Below are 14,657 nucleotides of genomic sequence, written 5' to 3' on the forward strand. Positions count from 1 at the left end.
ATTTTTTACTTTTATAAATGTTGACTTGGATGGAGAGTTGTCTCATTGGCACTCATACCACATCTTCTTATATCTAATAAAAAAAGGGCAGGACCGAACAGAGTGAAAAATAAAAAGGCAGGACAGAGATTACAACTAAAAAAATACAGGACAAAGTTTTTCATCCTAGCCCCCTAAAAATCAAATGGTAGCTCCCTTACGTGAACTATTTTTAGGATTCAATCACGCCAAAGCTTCAACAAAAGAAGCAATTGCAAATCTGCTACTTGAATTTATGAATCAAAATGGTATTTATCTACAAAAATTGAGAGCACAGGGTTATAATGGTTCTAGCATTACACTGCATATACAATGATTTATACAATTTGGGTAACTTTTATTCACAATATCGTACAAACCTTATCATTTGATTTTTTGATAAATGTACCCATTTCTTTTTTATATTTCTATGGAAGCTGAAATACGATATGTGATTTTCACCCCACATCTCCTGTATCTCTTTCTCGATAACGCGTGAGCTTCCGTGGGGGGGGGGGGGGGGTCTCCCACATGAGCCCCTTTCAGAGCTACACCCTGGATCCAGACCCCTCGCTGAGGTTCGGGCGTACACTTAAAAAAGGCCTTGCTACGCCACTGAACTTAACATGATCCAAGAAAATGAGGTCAAGGTCAGATAAACCAAACGAGAAATACATGTACACCTTATAATCATTCAATAAACCAAACATAGATGACCTATTGCTTATTGTTTCTAAGAAACAGTCTTATTAAACAAGAAAACTTAACATTGACCAATGAACCATGAAAATGAGGTCAAGGTCAGATGAACCATGCCAGACAGACATGTACACCTTACAATCAATTTAGGCATTAAATATAGTTGACCTATTGCTTATAGTATCTAAGAAACAAACTTAAACATGAAAACTTAACATTGACCAATGAACCATGAAAATGAGGTCACGGTCAGATGATACCTGCCAGACAGACATATACACCTTACAATCCTTCCATACATCAAATATAGTTGATCTATTGCTTATAGCTGAAGAAAAACAGACCAAAACACAAAAACTTAACACTGAGAAATGAACCGTGAAAATGAGGTCAAGGTCAAATAAAACCTGTGAGACTGACATGTACATCATAAAATATTTTTTCCACACACCATTTATAGTTGACCTATTGCATATAGTATTAGAAAAAAAGGACAAAACTCAAAAACTTAACTTTGACCACTGAACCATGAAAATGATGTCAAGGTCAGATGACACCTACCAGTTGGACATGTACACCTTACAATCATTCCATATACCAAATATAGTAGACCTACTGCTTATAGTATCTGATATATGAACTTGACCACGAAAACTTAACCTTGTTCACTGATCCATGAAATGAGGTCGAGGTCAAATGAAAATTTTCTGACAGGCATGAGGACCTTGCAAGGTACGGACATACTAAATATAGTTATCCTATTACTCATAATATGAAAGAAATTAACATTACAGTCACTGAACCATGAAAATGAGGTCAAGGTCAATGGACATATGACAGACGGAAACATCGTAACATAAGGCATCTATATACAAAGTATGAAGCATTCAGGTCTTCTAGCTTCTAAAATATAAAGCTTTTAAGAAGTTAGCTAACGCCGCCGCCGCCGCCGGATCACTATCCCTATGTCAAGCTTTCTGCGACAAAAGTCGCAGGCTCGACAAAAATGCATGTTGGATAAAGTTGAAGAAGAAGAACATTCTATATGCAAATGTCCCCTTTATAATCTTTTGCGAAAAGATTTCATGATAACATTTTGATAACTTTGGTTGTAAAATAGAGGCGAAGGATACCAAAGGGACATTGTAACAATTTCGGAATGTACACAAGTGTCAAGTTAAATTCGCTTTTTATTCCAGAAACCTTGGTATTGAAAATTATCGGAACTCAGCCTCGGAAAACTATCAATATAGTACAGATGCGATTAGATGTAACCCATTAAGAATAATTGCTTGTTAGTATTTTATGTAGTTTGTTTTATCACTGCTTTTTACTCAAATGCTTATGGCTCTTGACTGGCTGTCGCTGGAAATCATCAAATTGATTATATTCATATTTATTATATGATTGTCAAAATAATTTGTTTCTCTCGATCATAATAAAAATCATAATTATAAATTATGGGCCAATTAATGAGGAACAAAAAAATCATGATTTTTTTTAATATTAAAAAAAATATTTTTAATATTAATAAATAGGGAAAAATTCCACAACGGCTTGTCAGAAATCTCTGAGTATTAATATTATTTATAATGTCGAATTTTTATGCCCTTTTACCGCTGTGGAACCTGACATTATTATGTCACCGGTTATAGAAATTCATGAGGTGGGGGACTTTACTAGGAAATAAAACCGCTCATTCCTCTTCTTTTGTTCCTTTCCGTATTATTTATCAACCGTTAAAATCAACATTGATTGCCGCCAATGAATATATTCATAAGATCAATTTTTTTAGCTCATTTCATTTATCAATATTATTGATTATAGACCTCCGACAGGTTTTTGTTCATAATCAAATAGACATACACCACAATGACATAACCTTATGTAATCCCTATTGAGTGGTCATTATTAAGACGTGTGATAGCGATCTGGACATGTACGTACACGGACGGATTTGACCGGTATGTAGTGATCAGAAAGCGTGGCTCTTCGTTAACTAATGCAGATCAATTACATACAAGTCTGTAACATATTGTATCATATCTATACTAAGTGTACCATATGGTTATCCGTGAAGCATCTTGTGTAAGGATTCTGCATGCATTTGAAGGATATTAATATTTTAAGCTTAAAGGTATGTACACAAATACTTCTAGACATAATTGTAAACAAAGATTAAGTAATATACTACAAACAGGATTTAAGCAATGATTATAAATATATATTAAGTACATGAACTTGCCTTTTTTGTTTTAAACTAAAATCATATGAAAACATTAGTCTAATTAATCCCGATGATTGGTTCTAGATAAAAATATAGAATTTATAAAATGATTGGTTCTTGTATTGATCTGTAGTAGTTACAGTGCTTAAATATAAACACGTATAAAGGGAAGGGGAGGGGGGCATGTAGTCAACAAAGGAAAGACATCGCAGAAGAAAAAAACAAAAATAAAAACAGGGAAAAGACAAACATCGTCCACCAAACACCACCAGAGACATATATATTTGTACTACATTATTGTGAATTATTTGTCTCTGACACCACAAAGGGACTGCATATCATTTTTTTTGTACAAATGCTACATCTTAATATTTCTATTTATATTCCAAAACTCCTAGGGTTGACTGGGGAATAGAAATATGGTCATCCCTTGGACAGTCCAACTTCTACCGTTTCGGTAGTAAAACTCTGCCACAGTGGGATGGGTATTCGTTTCGTGGCATTGGGTGTATACATACGTAGCCACGCCCGGTTGAAATAAATCCAAGACCACGTATTACACCCTATATGAGGGGTCCTTATGTGGCTGTTTCTCGATCGACCCCTACCTTGCAGAACCTACTTGATGTATTAATTGTCACCTGAAAATACATGAAATATTTGCTTATATTCGGTTATTTTTAATAAACCACAATCCTTACGTAAGTATTATATAGAGGGCGAATGGAAACCCAGAAGTTACAAATTTTAAAATGTTAATATTTTAGAAGTCATTTATGCGAATAAAGATAGTCGGACTGACAAATTCTAAGTGTGAAATTACATGGCTATTATATCTATGGTTTAATCTATTGTTACGGGAAGCTTCTTTATTTTACAGCATTTTTTTCAATAAAGTTTTTAAATTCCGTAGGAACTTTGATTTAAATGCACTACACACGGTGGTGTTATTTACAACACGTACATGTTTAAAATACATTATTTAGCACTATATAGTCGACAGATGATATATAACTTGAAAATATGTAAAATATATGTTTTTTTAAAAAATACTTCCTTTATTTTCCTATTTCGCTTTAGGGAAATATCAATGAATTGTTGATCATTTTCTTCTTACATACTGGTTCTTGTCAACAATATTGTAATTCAATGATTAAAAGCCATCTCCAGGCTAAAAATGAAAATTAAAGATAATTTCCCCGCTGGCTTTGGTAAAAGTGATGTCGAAGGACACTTTGAGAGGTTGCGTCTTTTCATGTACTCTATGCCTTATATATTACGAAAAAAAAACAAAGGAGAAGGTCCGGTAAGGGCTAATTTCAGCCTAAACTTTGATTCGAAGTACATCTGATAAAATATTTTTGCCATTTTGTAAACACTCAAGTGTCTACTTCAGTCGATTCATTTAATTCATGTTCAAGATTTTAAATAATTTGGTCATTAAAGACGCTGAAATTGAAGCTTAAATATGAAAAATCTATCAAATATGCCATAAAACGTCACTTTTCAGATGGTTTTTGTCTAAATTGCAAGTGGCCGCATTCGTGTTCAGTCTCAACATTTGTGTATGTTGTGTATTATTATTAAATACAACATATATTTAAATATTAAGACTGAACACAAGTGCGGCCACTTCCATTTTAGACATAAACCGTCTTAAAATTAACACAAATGCTATAATTGGAAAGTATTTTTGCATGAAATAATGATGCTAGTACCTGATGCATGTCCATTATATTGTCAAAAACAGCCCAAATTCATGTAACAAAAGTATTCGTTTTTCCAATAAATAGCTAAAAGTGACATGTTTAACTACTTTGTAAAAACGCTATATTTTAGGGCCAAAAAGGGGTCTTACCGGGCCTACTCCTTTAAAGAAAATAAAAATCCATATAAAATGCACACCTTTACTATAGTATGTACTATCCTCCTACATAATAAAACCAGGGGCGGATCCAGCAATTTTTAAAAGGGGGGTTCCCAACCCAGGATAAAAGGGGGGGGGGGTCCAACCATATGTCCGTTCCAACCCCCGGACCCCCCCCCTCGGATCCGCCACTGAAAACAGTTCCAGATTGAAAACTGTAGAAGTCAGCCGGACAAACTATCTTCCCTGCATGCGTTATATGACAATAAAATGACAAAGTTCAACAACCTGCCACTTTTAATTAATTTGAAAATCAAAATCCTGACAATATGCACACCACATGTGCTATTACCCTACACAATATAAATGTTTGCAAACTTCATGTATATGGTAATTGTAGAATAAATCGTTGGCTTAGGTAAAAGTGATGTCGAATGACACTTTGAGAGGTTGCGTCTTTTCATGTACTCTGTGCCTTATATATTACGAAAAAAATACAAAGTTTATCAACCCACCATTTGTCGAAAATTTAAAGAAAATAAAAATCCATATAACCTTTACTATATGAACTATCGTCCTACGTAATAAAGTAAGCCGGACAAACTATCTTCCCTGCATGAGTTATATTACAATAAAATGACAAAGTTCAACAACCTGCCACTTTTGATAAATTTGAAAATCAAAATCCTGACAATATGCACGCCTAATGTGCTATTACCCTACAAAATGTACATGTTTGCAAACTTCATGTAACTATATGGTAATTGTAGAATAAATCGTTGGCTTAGGTTATCTTAGGTTGGCTTATAGGTGCCTTAAAACAATGCAAACCTATCTAATGTAAACGGATAAAACAACATTGATATTAAATCGCTATCAATATATACATGTAACTTGTGAGCGACGTAAGTTTAAGAAAGTACTGTTTGGCGTTAGCTTAACCCAAAATAAACCACTTTCTTTGACTGTTTAAAACGCAACCTCTCGATGGTCTCGTTGTAGCGAGAGATCGTGGATTCTTGTCCCTTCCGGATGGAATCAATTACTAGCAAATTGGTATTTGCTAATTCTCCTCTAAGCAGGTAGTATTTATAGGGGTATAAGAAAAGACATGTCGGCTCGGGAGTCAGAATAATGTGTTCAAACAGGGTGACATATCTTCGGCAGTGGCGTAGCAAGGCCTTTTTTAAGTGTACGCCCGAACCTCAGCGAGGGGTCTGGATCCAGGGTGTAGCTCTGAAAGGGGCTCATGTGGGAGACCCCCCCCCCCCCCACGGAAGCTCACGCGTTATCGAGAAAGAGATACAGGAGATGTGGGGTGAAAATCACATATCGTATTTCAGCTTCCATAGAAATATAAAAAAGAAATGGGTACATTTATCAAAAAATCAAATGATAAGGTTTGTACGATATTGTGAATAAAAGTTACCCAAATTGTATAAATCATTGTATATGCAGTGTAATGCTAGAACCATTATAACCCTGTGCTCTCAATTTTTGTAGATAAATACCATTTTGATTCATAAATTCAAGTAGCAGATTTGCAATTGCTTCTTTTGTTGAAGCTTTGGCGTGATTGAATCCTAAAAATAGTTCACGTAAGGGAGCTACCATTTGATTTTTAGGGGGCTAGGATGAAAAACTTTGTCCTGTATTTTTTTAGTTGTAATCTCTGTCCTGCCTTTTTATTTTTCACTCTGTTCGGTCCTGCCCTTTTTTTATTAGATATAAGAAGATGTGGTATGAGTGCCAATGAGACAACTCTCCATCCAAGTCAACATTTATAAAAGTAAAAAATTATAGGTCACAGTACGGTCTTCAACACGGAGCCTTGGCTCACACCGAACAGTAAGCTATAAAAGGCCCCAAAAATTACTAATGTAAAACCATTCAAACGGGAAAACCAACGGTATAATCCATATAAAAAACGAGAAACGAGAAACACTTATGTACCACATCAACAAACGACAACTACTGAACATCAGATTTCTGACTTAGGACAAGTGCAAACAAATGCAGCGGGTTTAAACGTTTTAATGGTACCAAACCTTCACCCTTTTTTCTGAAACAATAGTGTAACATTAGTTTATCCTGACTTTTTTTTACATAAATTGTCATCCTGCCTTTTTTTTTTGCCAAGTTGCCCATTCTGCCTTTTTTTTACTCAAAACTCCTGTCCTGCCTTTTTTTCCAAATTTCATCCTAGTCCCCCATAAAAATCAAATGATAGCTCCCTAAATGTAACACAAACCGAAAGCTGGGTTTGAGATGCTTTATCTGTTGTTGTATTCAGCAAGTAGAACAAGAAAGGATGAGCTACAACAAGAGTCCTTATATACGTTGGTCTAATATTTGGTCTGCACGTATGACAATGAGTTAATTTTGGTTTTTTGGGAATGTGTATTTGACCAAAGTGACAGTCTCAAGATGCATAGCAAAGACGTCATCCGAATTTGCAATTGTCTTTAAAAGTGTTGCCATAAAGTTACTTTTTTCCTTCAGTATGGCCACGAAGTGGTATATTCTGTTTTTCACAAAGGATGATTACATCAACTATTTTTGAAAGTATATGTCGGTTTTTTGTTAGAATCTCATGATGAAAGGATGACAGTGAAGAACTTGATAAGCTATTGACTTGGATATTGAATTTGCAACACCCAAAAAGTCTTGTCCCAATTTTACACAATCATGGTGAGAAGAATCATCTTGTAGGTGTTGTTTTACATGTGACAAGTTTGACCAGTCATTTACAGGAGACAAAATTCGAAATTATTTTATTTTCATATCACATGTCGTTTGGCAAAAATAGTACAATAAACGTTTTGCCTAGTTAAATCCTTAATGCTGTCTCCTTGACTTCAGACTATCAGACACCACCACTTTCATTGTTAACAAGATTTTATATATAATAAATTGCTTTGAACAATAGGAAATTGAGTAGAATTCACAGTAGATTCAGACTTTGACAGAAAATGAACAAATATGTAATATCATATCATTTGATTCATAAAGTTAATGTCGTCATTGAAGAAAGTATTACAAGCCTAATGTGCTTTTAACCAATTCTTTTAATTTATTTAGATTTAAATATTTTTTTTCAAAATTCATGTGTACGCCCGGGCGTTTTGACGTAAACGTAGCTACGCGCCTGTTCGGCCTAAAAGACTATCATATTGTGAAATTTGAACGGTAAAAATACGGTTCAGTGTGTCAATCTAGTATAAAGAAGGGTTTATTTCATATACATTCATATCACATTAAAAGAGAGGCGTGAGATACTAAAGGGATATCAAAATTCGTGAGCCGAAATCAAACTAACAATGCCATGGGAAAAAAAAACGAAAAACCACAAAAAGACAAACAACAGTACACAAAACACAACATAGAAAACTAAAGACTGAGCAACACGAACTCCCACAAAAAAACCCGGGATTTAGCTCAGGTGTTCCGGAAGGGTAAGCAGATATACTCCTCATGTGGCATTATATAGAGTAATACTTATAGGGACTTTCAAATTAAAAAAAAAATGGGACAAGAGTGCACCACCATGCACCACCTCTAGCGAAATCACTGCATCCTGATATGCACGATATATTTGCCACTGGACGTTAAACACCAATCCATCATAATCTTCTAGCTTGTATATAAAAGGCAAAATTTAAGTTTAAAATGTTTATATTTACAGAATAAAACAGTTGCCATGGAAGCGGAACCTGTAGTTTATCTGGATCTTTTCAGCCGAATAAGAACGTTATATGAAGAGCAACGCTTCACAGATATTACTATTATGGTAGAAAACCAGTCGTTTCCATGTCATAGGATAATACTATCCGCAGCCTCCAGATATTTTGATGCCATGTTTTCATCAAATATGAAAGAGTCCGAAATGGACGAAATTTATTTGCAAGATGTAAAGGCAAAAACTTTTAAAGATGTTCTTGCATTCGTCTACTGCAATAAGGATATAGTTACACAAGAAACTGCTGAAGACATCATCAGAACGGCGTCAATGTTACAAATCGACAGCCTTCAGAACCAGTGTGAACGCTTCATGGCGGGAAATATTAACAACGAAAATTGTGTAGGACTTTGGGCGCTCGCACGACATTTAAATTACCAGAAATTAAGAGAAAAGAGCTATCCTTGTATTTTGAATAATTTTTTGGAAGTCTGCGAGTATGAAGAATTTCTTCTTCTTGAAAAAAATGACTTGGTTGAAATTATTAAAGATGACGGATTAAAAGTAATTGACGAGGAGGCCGTGTGTGAGGCAGTGTTTAAGTGGATTAAATTTGATGAATGTAGTCGAAAACATCATCTACCAGAAATATTCCAACATCTGAGATTAACACAAGTTAGTTTAGATTATGTTTTAGACGAATTAGACACAAATCCTTTGGTGGCCGAATTTAAAACTTGTGTTAGTGCCGTCAAAAATGCTATTAAATATCATGCCATGCCAGCTAGAAGACAGACACTGACGAACGTCAAGGACGAATTTAGATGTGTTTCCAATAAGACTCATTTGATCACTGTACTTGGTCGGCGTTATAGAAAAGGTGGCGAAACATCATTGGAATTTATTGGTTACAATATAAAGGAAAAGAAATGGGTATCTTTGCACAACCACGCCCTTCCATATGACATAGGCGAAGATTTCGCCGTATGTTCATTTGGTGATGACATATTCGTTACCGGTGGAACGAAAACCATGGAAACATGTCTCAGATATTCGTCCAAATTCTCACAATGGAGAGAAAGATCAAAATTATGTAAAGGTCGGTACCGTCATGCTATGGTGGCGGTGAAGAACTCCCTGTACGTAATTGGTGGATACAACTTTGGAACGCTGAGCTGTATCGAAGAATACGATATGGGAATTGAAACCTGGAAGAAAGTCGGTGAACTACAACATGGAGTTGATGCCACATCAGCAGCAGCTATTGGTGATAACTTATATGTATTTGGTGGCTGGCTAGGCTTTGCACAAGAAACAGCAGCAATCCAGTGTTTTGAAACAAAAACAAAAACCAGCTACCAGATAGGAAATCTCCCACATCCATGTAAATATACGAGAGCAATATCCGTAAATAATCGTATTCAAATTATCAGTCCACAGGGAGAACTTATATCATTCAGTCCGAACGACGGTTCAAAAATCATCAGTACCGTAAAAGATTTTTCCAGGAGGAATTTCGGGGTTTTTATAAATTCGGACGGAGTGCACATTTTTGGTGGCGAGAAAGAAACCTCAACCGATAGTGCTGAAGGCGACATTTGTGACGATGTTATACTTGTGACGGAAACACAGAGTGAGAAGCTTAAATCAATGAAACTTCCTGTTCCAATGGAGGTCTACGGCTGTATACGTACAGTTGTTGACAAGAAATATTCTTTAGTAGACTTTCAAAAGACTCTTTTGGAGTTTGATATATAAACTAAACTGTCCCTGATACTTAGCCTGCAGACTTTTGGAGTTTGATATAAAAACTAAACTGTCTCTTACTTTGCAAAGACTCTTTTGGAGTTTGATATATAAACTAAACTGTCTCTTACTTTGCAAAGACTCTTTTGGAGTTTGATATATAAACTAAACTGTCCCTGATACTTAGCCTGCAGACTTTTGGAGTTTGATATAAAAACTAAACTGTCTCTTACTTTGCAAAGACTCTTTTGGAGTTTGATATATAAACTAAACTGTCTCTTACTTTGCAAAGACTCTTTTGGAGTTTGATATATAAACTAAACTGTCTCTTACTTAGCATGATTGGGTTCATAGAAATGCTAAACAAATTAAAATTACATGGAAGGATTGAAACAGTAAACGAGTATTTAAAATACAACATTAGGAATGAGAGAGGTAAAATAGAGACTTTCAGGTGAAAGTAAATAAAAGATATGGCGATTGTCTTCGCACTGTGTCAGAGAGAAAGAGAGAGCGAGAGAGCGAGAGAGAGAAACAGACAGAATCTGCATGTGTAATTTGAAAAACGATTACTGGCTTCACAGTCATTTGATGTTCGATGTTTATTGTTAGTTATAAGATTGTCAATATCAATATTTCTATATATTTATCTATTTATTTAATTTATTTTATTATACGGCAAGAAATTATTTATATAAATTAATATAAAATAAACTATTTTTTAACGTTGTATACTAAGTCTTAATTTTCATATGATGTAAAGAAGGCATGATCGGAAACCCTTTTTAGACCTTAGAAAATAGATTCCTTCAGTGAGGATTCAATTCACATTAGAAATGGAGATGCGACAATAATTCAGTTCGGGCACAAACCAAACAATACAACTAAACCAAAGGAAACCACAATATCTGTACTTAAAATCATCTCCTTATCGTACCCACAAAACACACGATTTTCACGCCAAACCCCATCGATAATATAAGACAAATCGGAGTGCCGTGTGTCTGCATCAGTGTCGTTCATCCTCAGATTTCCAGGATTATACACAATAAAAAAAACTAAATCATCCCAATATTTGACCCCAGAACGTTTTTACTTGTTTTATTCCAGGGCATCAAATTATGCACTTGTCAACGTGACAATAATCAAAAGATATTTGAGAGCACATTTACGTTTTCTACTTGACGTCTGTGTTAGAAACTAGAGAAAAAAAACAGATTGAAAATGTTCTGCTGAAGGAAGATTTGACTACTATAATATAATGGTTTTAATGTATTTACTTTAGTTGAAAGCTGCAGATTAAACACAGTTTTTTTAGCTTTGTTTAAATTAACGAAAATATCGGAGTTGGTGTTTCTTTGCGACCGATCACTTTCAATGCATTTTGCATAAAGTACTGCCCATCAATTCCTATACGCCACATATAATATAAGATGTGGTATGATTGTCAATGAAACAACAGACCCCAAAGGAAAAGTATATGAACAACTGAAGGTTACCGCAAGGCCTTAAAAAATTAGCAAAGCCCATACAAGCGTAAAGTAAACTATAAAAGGCCCCGAGATTACAAAATATCAAACTAATTTTGGCCTACATACAAGTTGTGAATCAATTCAGCAGGGACTACCAACATCCTACGATTAAGCGGGGTAAAACTAGGTTCTTTTTAGTTGTTAAATGTCCCTCTCTCTGTTTATCTCTGGCAGTGAAGACAATGTCGTGTTCCCAATAATTTACCTTGACAAAGAGAAGCATTACGTATACAATATTGTTATGGTAAAATCCTATGGAAAAAGCAGGAATACGTTAACAGGGAAAATGATTCAAATGATTAAAGCATAATTAGTATATGCATTCGTCTTTTAGTTTCTACCACTAAAAGTGTGAATGCATATAGCGTATTGTGCAGTGGCCAATATTACAAAGAAAGGCAGAACGAGGAAGAATAATACACAGGAAAATCTGCAACATATGTTTTAATATGAAAAAACAGATGTTTTTCATATGTTCAAAAACATATGAAAACGTATGTTGAGAACCCCTCATAAAAAACATATGATAAACATATATTGCATTTTTTCCTGTGTAAATGTTTGTTGCTCAATATTTAATGGAGGATATTACAAACAAACATAAGTATTATGGATAAAAGTATAGAAATGGTATACCGAGAACAGTGCATTACAAGGTTTGTTGTATGGCAAATTTTATGGAAGAGTAGTATAGTTCAATAGGGGTCTGTCTATACCGGGAAAACTTGACTTCAGACATGCAGATGTTACATATAAGATTCTTGAGGCTGGAAATATATTATATAGCTACCCGTTTTACAGTCAAATATGGACGGAGATAATGAGAGCTATGAACAAGAGCTATAAGTGTTCGGTAAACAGGAAATTGATGAGCCATGGCTGTGAAAAAGCATCACATGGTATAACAATGAAGATTGTTAGTAAATTTCAGGAAGCTCTTTTTTGAAGTTTCTGAGAAAAATGCGACAAAAATTTCGTGGAATGAATGGAAAAGGTAAAGCAGTATAACACTCCCTCAGGCAAGGATATAAAAAAGAGTCACAATATAACAGATGATAGATATTTATAAGCAACACACATAGGGCAACATCATAATGCAGGGGCGGATCCAGCCATTTATAAAAGGGGGGTGGGGTGGGGGTCCTAATCCAGGATAAAGGGGGGGTTTCCAACTATATGTCTCCATTCAAATGCATTGATCGTAAAAAAAAGGGGGGTTCAAACCCCAAGACCCCCCAACCAACCAATTGGCAGAGAAGCAACAAATACCAATTTTCAAGTCTTTGGGTTATCTCAGCAGCTGGGAATGACACCAAGACCTTCCACAATGAGGGTCTGGATGGGGTTTACAGAATAGAGAATAATGGGCAAAAAGTGCAGAATAGAGGACAAAAAAAAGAGAATAGACAAAAATAGACAAAAAAATAGAAAATAGAGAATAATGGGGTGTTAAAATATAAAGTATAGAGAATAATCATGATAATGGGGAAAATAAATAAAGAACAGGGAAACTTGGTCTAAAAAATTAAAGAATAAAGAAATGAAAGACTCCCACTCCCTCCCTTTTCCAGAGGGAGAGAAAGAGACCATCAAGGTCCTATGCCATTAAGAGTATAACATTCTTAGGTAAAAGTTGCTAATACTATTAAATATAAACACAATAGCGTATAACTTTTAATAATTTATCAAACATAATATTACATTGTACTGCAATTTAAAAACATTTAACTAAAACAACTATATCAACAAATCACAAATATCAAAGTGGTTGAGTTTACAGAGTCTTTGTTTGTCTTCAATTAAGATCTCAAGATATTGATAAATTTTAAAATATGGAATATAAAACTAAAACTTATATGAAAGTAAAATACTGACATGTCAAACTTAAGAGTGTAATTATAATAAAAAGTTCTAAATCTATTAAAAGTCCATCTTTTTCTTCAATATTCACAACAGAAACAAATTTGAGCAAGACTATAATGTACTAGCTCACATCTAAAACAAAAGACACCCAGATAGTAAAGTCATTTCCATATCATGGATCTGTCTATTACTGTACCTTTTATAATTTTTCTCCTTCCTCGATTATTCATGTACATGTTGGTGAAATCTTTAAATAACTATGGGTAACAATTTTTATAAGTACATGAAGTAGCAGTTAATGATTTGAATTCCATTTTTGTGAGAACATTGATAGAAGTCAATTGCACTGTTATAAAAAGACTACAAGAAAAATTTATTTATTTTTTTATCAGTCAGGGGCATTACTTAAACAAGTAACTTTTAAAATTACCTATACAAGTAATGTTGAAAACGAGGCTATTTTTAATATTACTTATATAAGTAACTTTTCTAAATATTATTTTTATAGGTGTCCAATAATACAGATTTTACTAGCTTTAACAAATTTTCACAGTCATCTGGTTATTTTTCCCTTGAAATATAAAATCTAATCCTTCTATAACACTAATTGCCTTTCTGACGCACTTATCTTTCTTATCGACGCTTCTGGGTCTAAAGATTGGTCTCTCGATACTATTAAAATATCATTTTCCTTGAAAATCTTGAAGGTAGCTATAGACAGATAGAAATAGATAGAAACTTGTGATTTAATTAAGACTTGAAGTAAGTTATAATTTGTAACCCAAAACAATTACATGTGTTCCTTAAATAAGTGTTATTACTAATTCTTTCAAAGATGTATAAAATGACTTATTCAAGTAATATTTTTGTCATTATATTTTAAGTAACCCTTTATCTCTATATTCCTCTCAAATTTAATAAATTCATAATTTTATGATATATAAATGAAGTAAAAATTCACGAAAACTACATTTAGTCCATGGTTTTATTGAAATTTAAAATAACTCTATTGAGTAATTTCATAAT

The 14,657-nt window shown here is 34.1% G+C and overlaps 1 protein-coding gene across 1 annotated transcript; it reads left to right on the forward strand.

Moving 5' to 3' along the window:
• Nucleotides 1-2,574: 2,574 nt before the first annotated feature.
• LOC127708309 (kelch-like protein 24) lies at nt 2,575-10,966 on the forward strand. The gene is made up of 2 exons (XM_052213159.1): nt 2,575-2,854; nt 8,497-10,966. Exons 1-2 carry the CDS (start codon nt 2,819-2,821, stop codon nt 10,246-10,248), a joined length of 1,788 nt encoding a protein of 595 aa, XP_052069119.1. The 5' UTR covers nt 2,575-2,818; the 3' UTR covers nt 10,249-10,966.
• The last annotated feature ends 3,691 nt before the right edge of the window (nt 10,967-14,657 follow it).

This window comes from Mytilus californianus, unplaced genomic scaffold (assembly GCF_021869535.1).
Source record: "Mytilus californianus isolate M0D057914Y unplaced genomic scaffold, xbMytCali1.0.p SCAF_7, whole genome shotgun sequence".
Classification (NCBI taxonomy): Eukaryota; Metazoa; Mollusca; class Bivalvia; order Mytilida; family Mytilidae; genus Mytilus; species Mytilus californianus.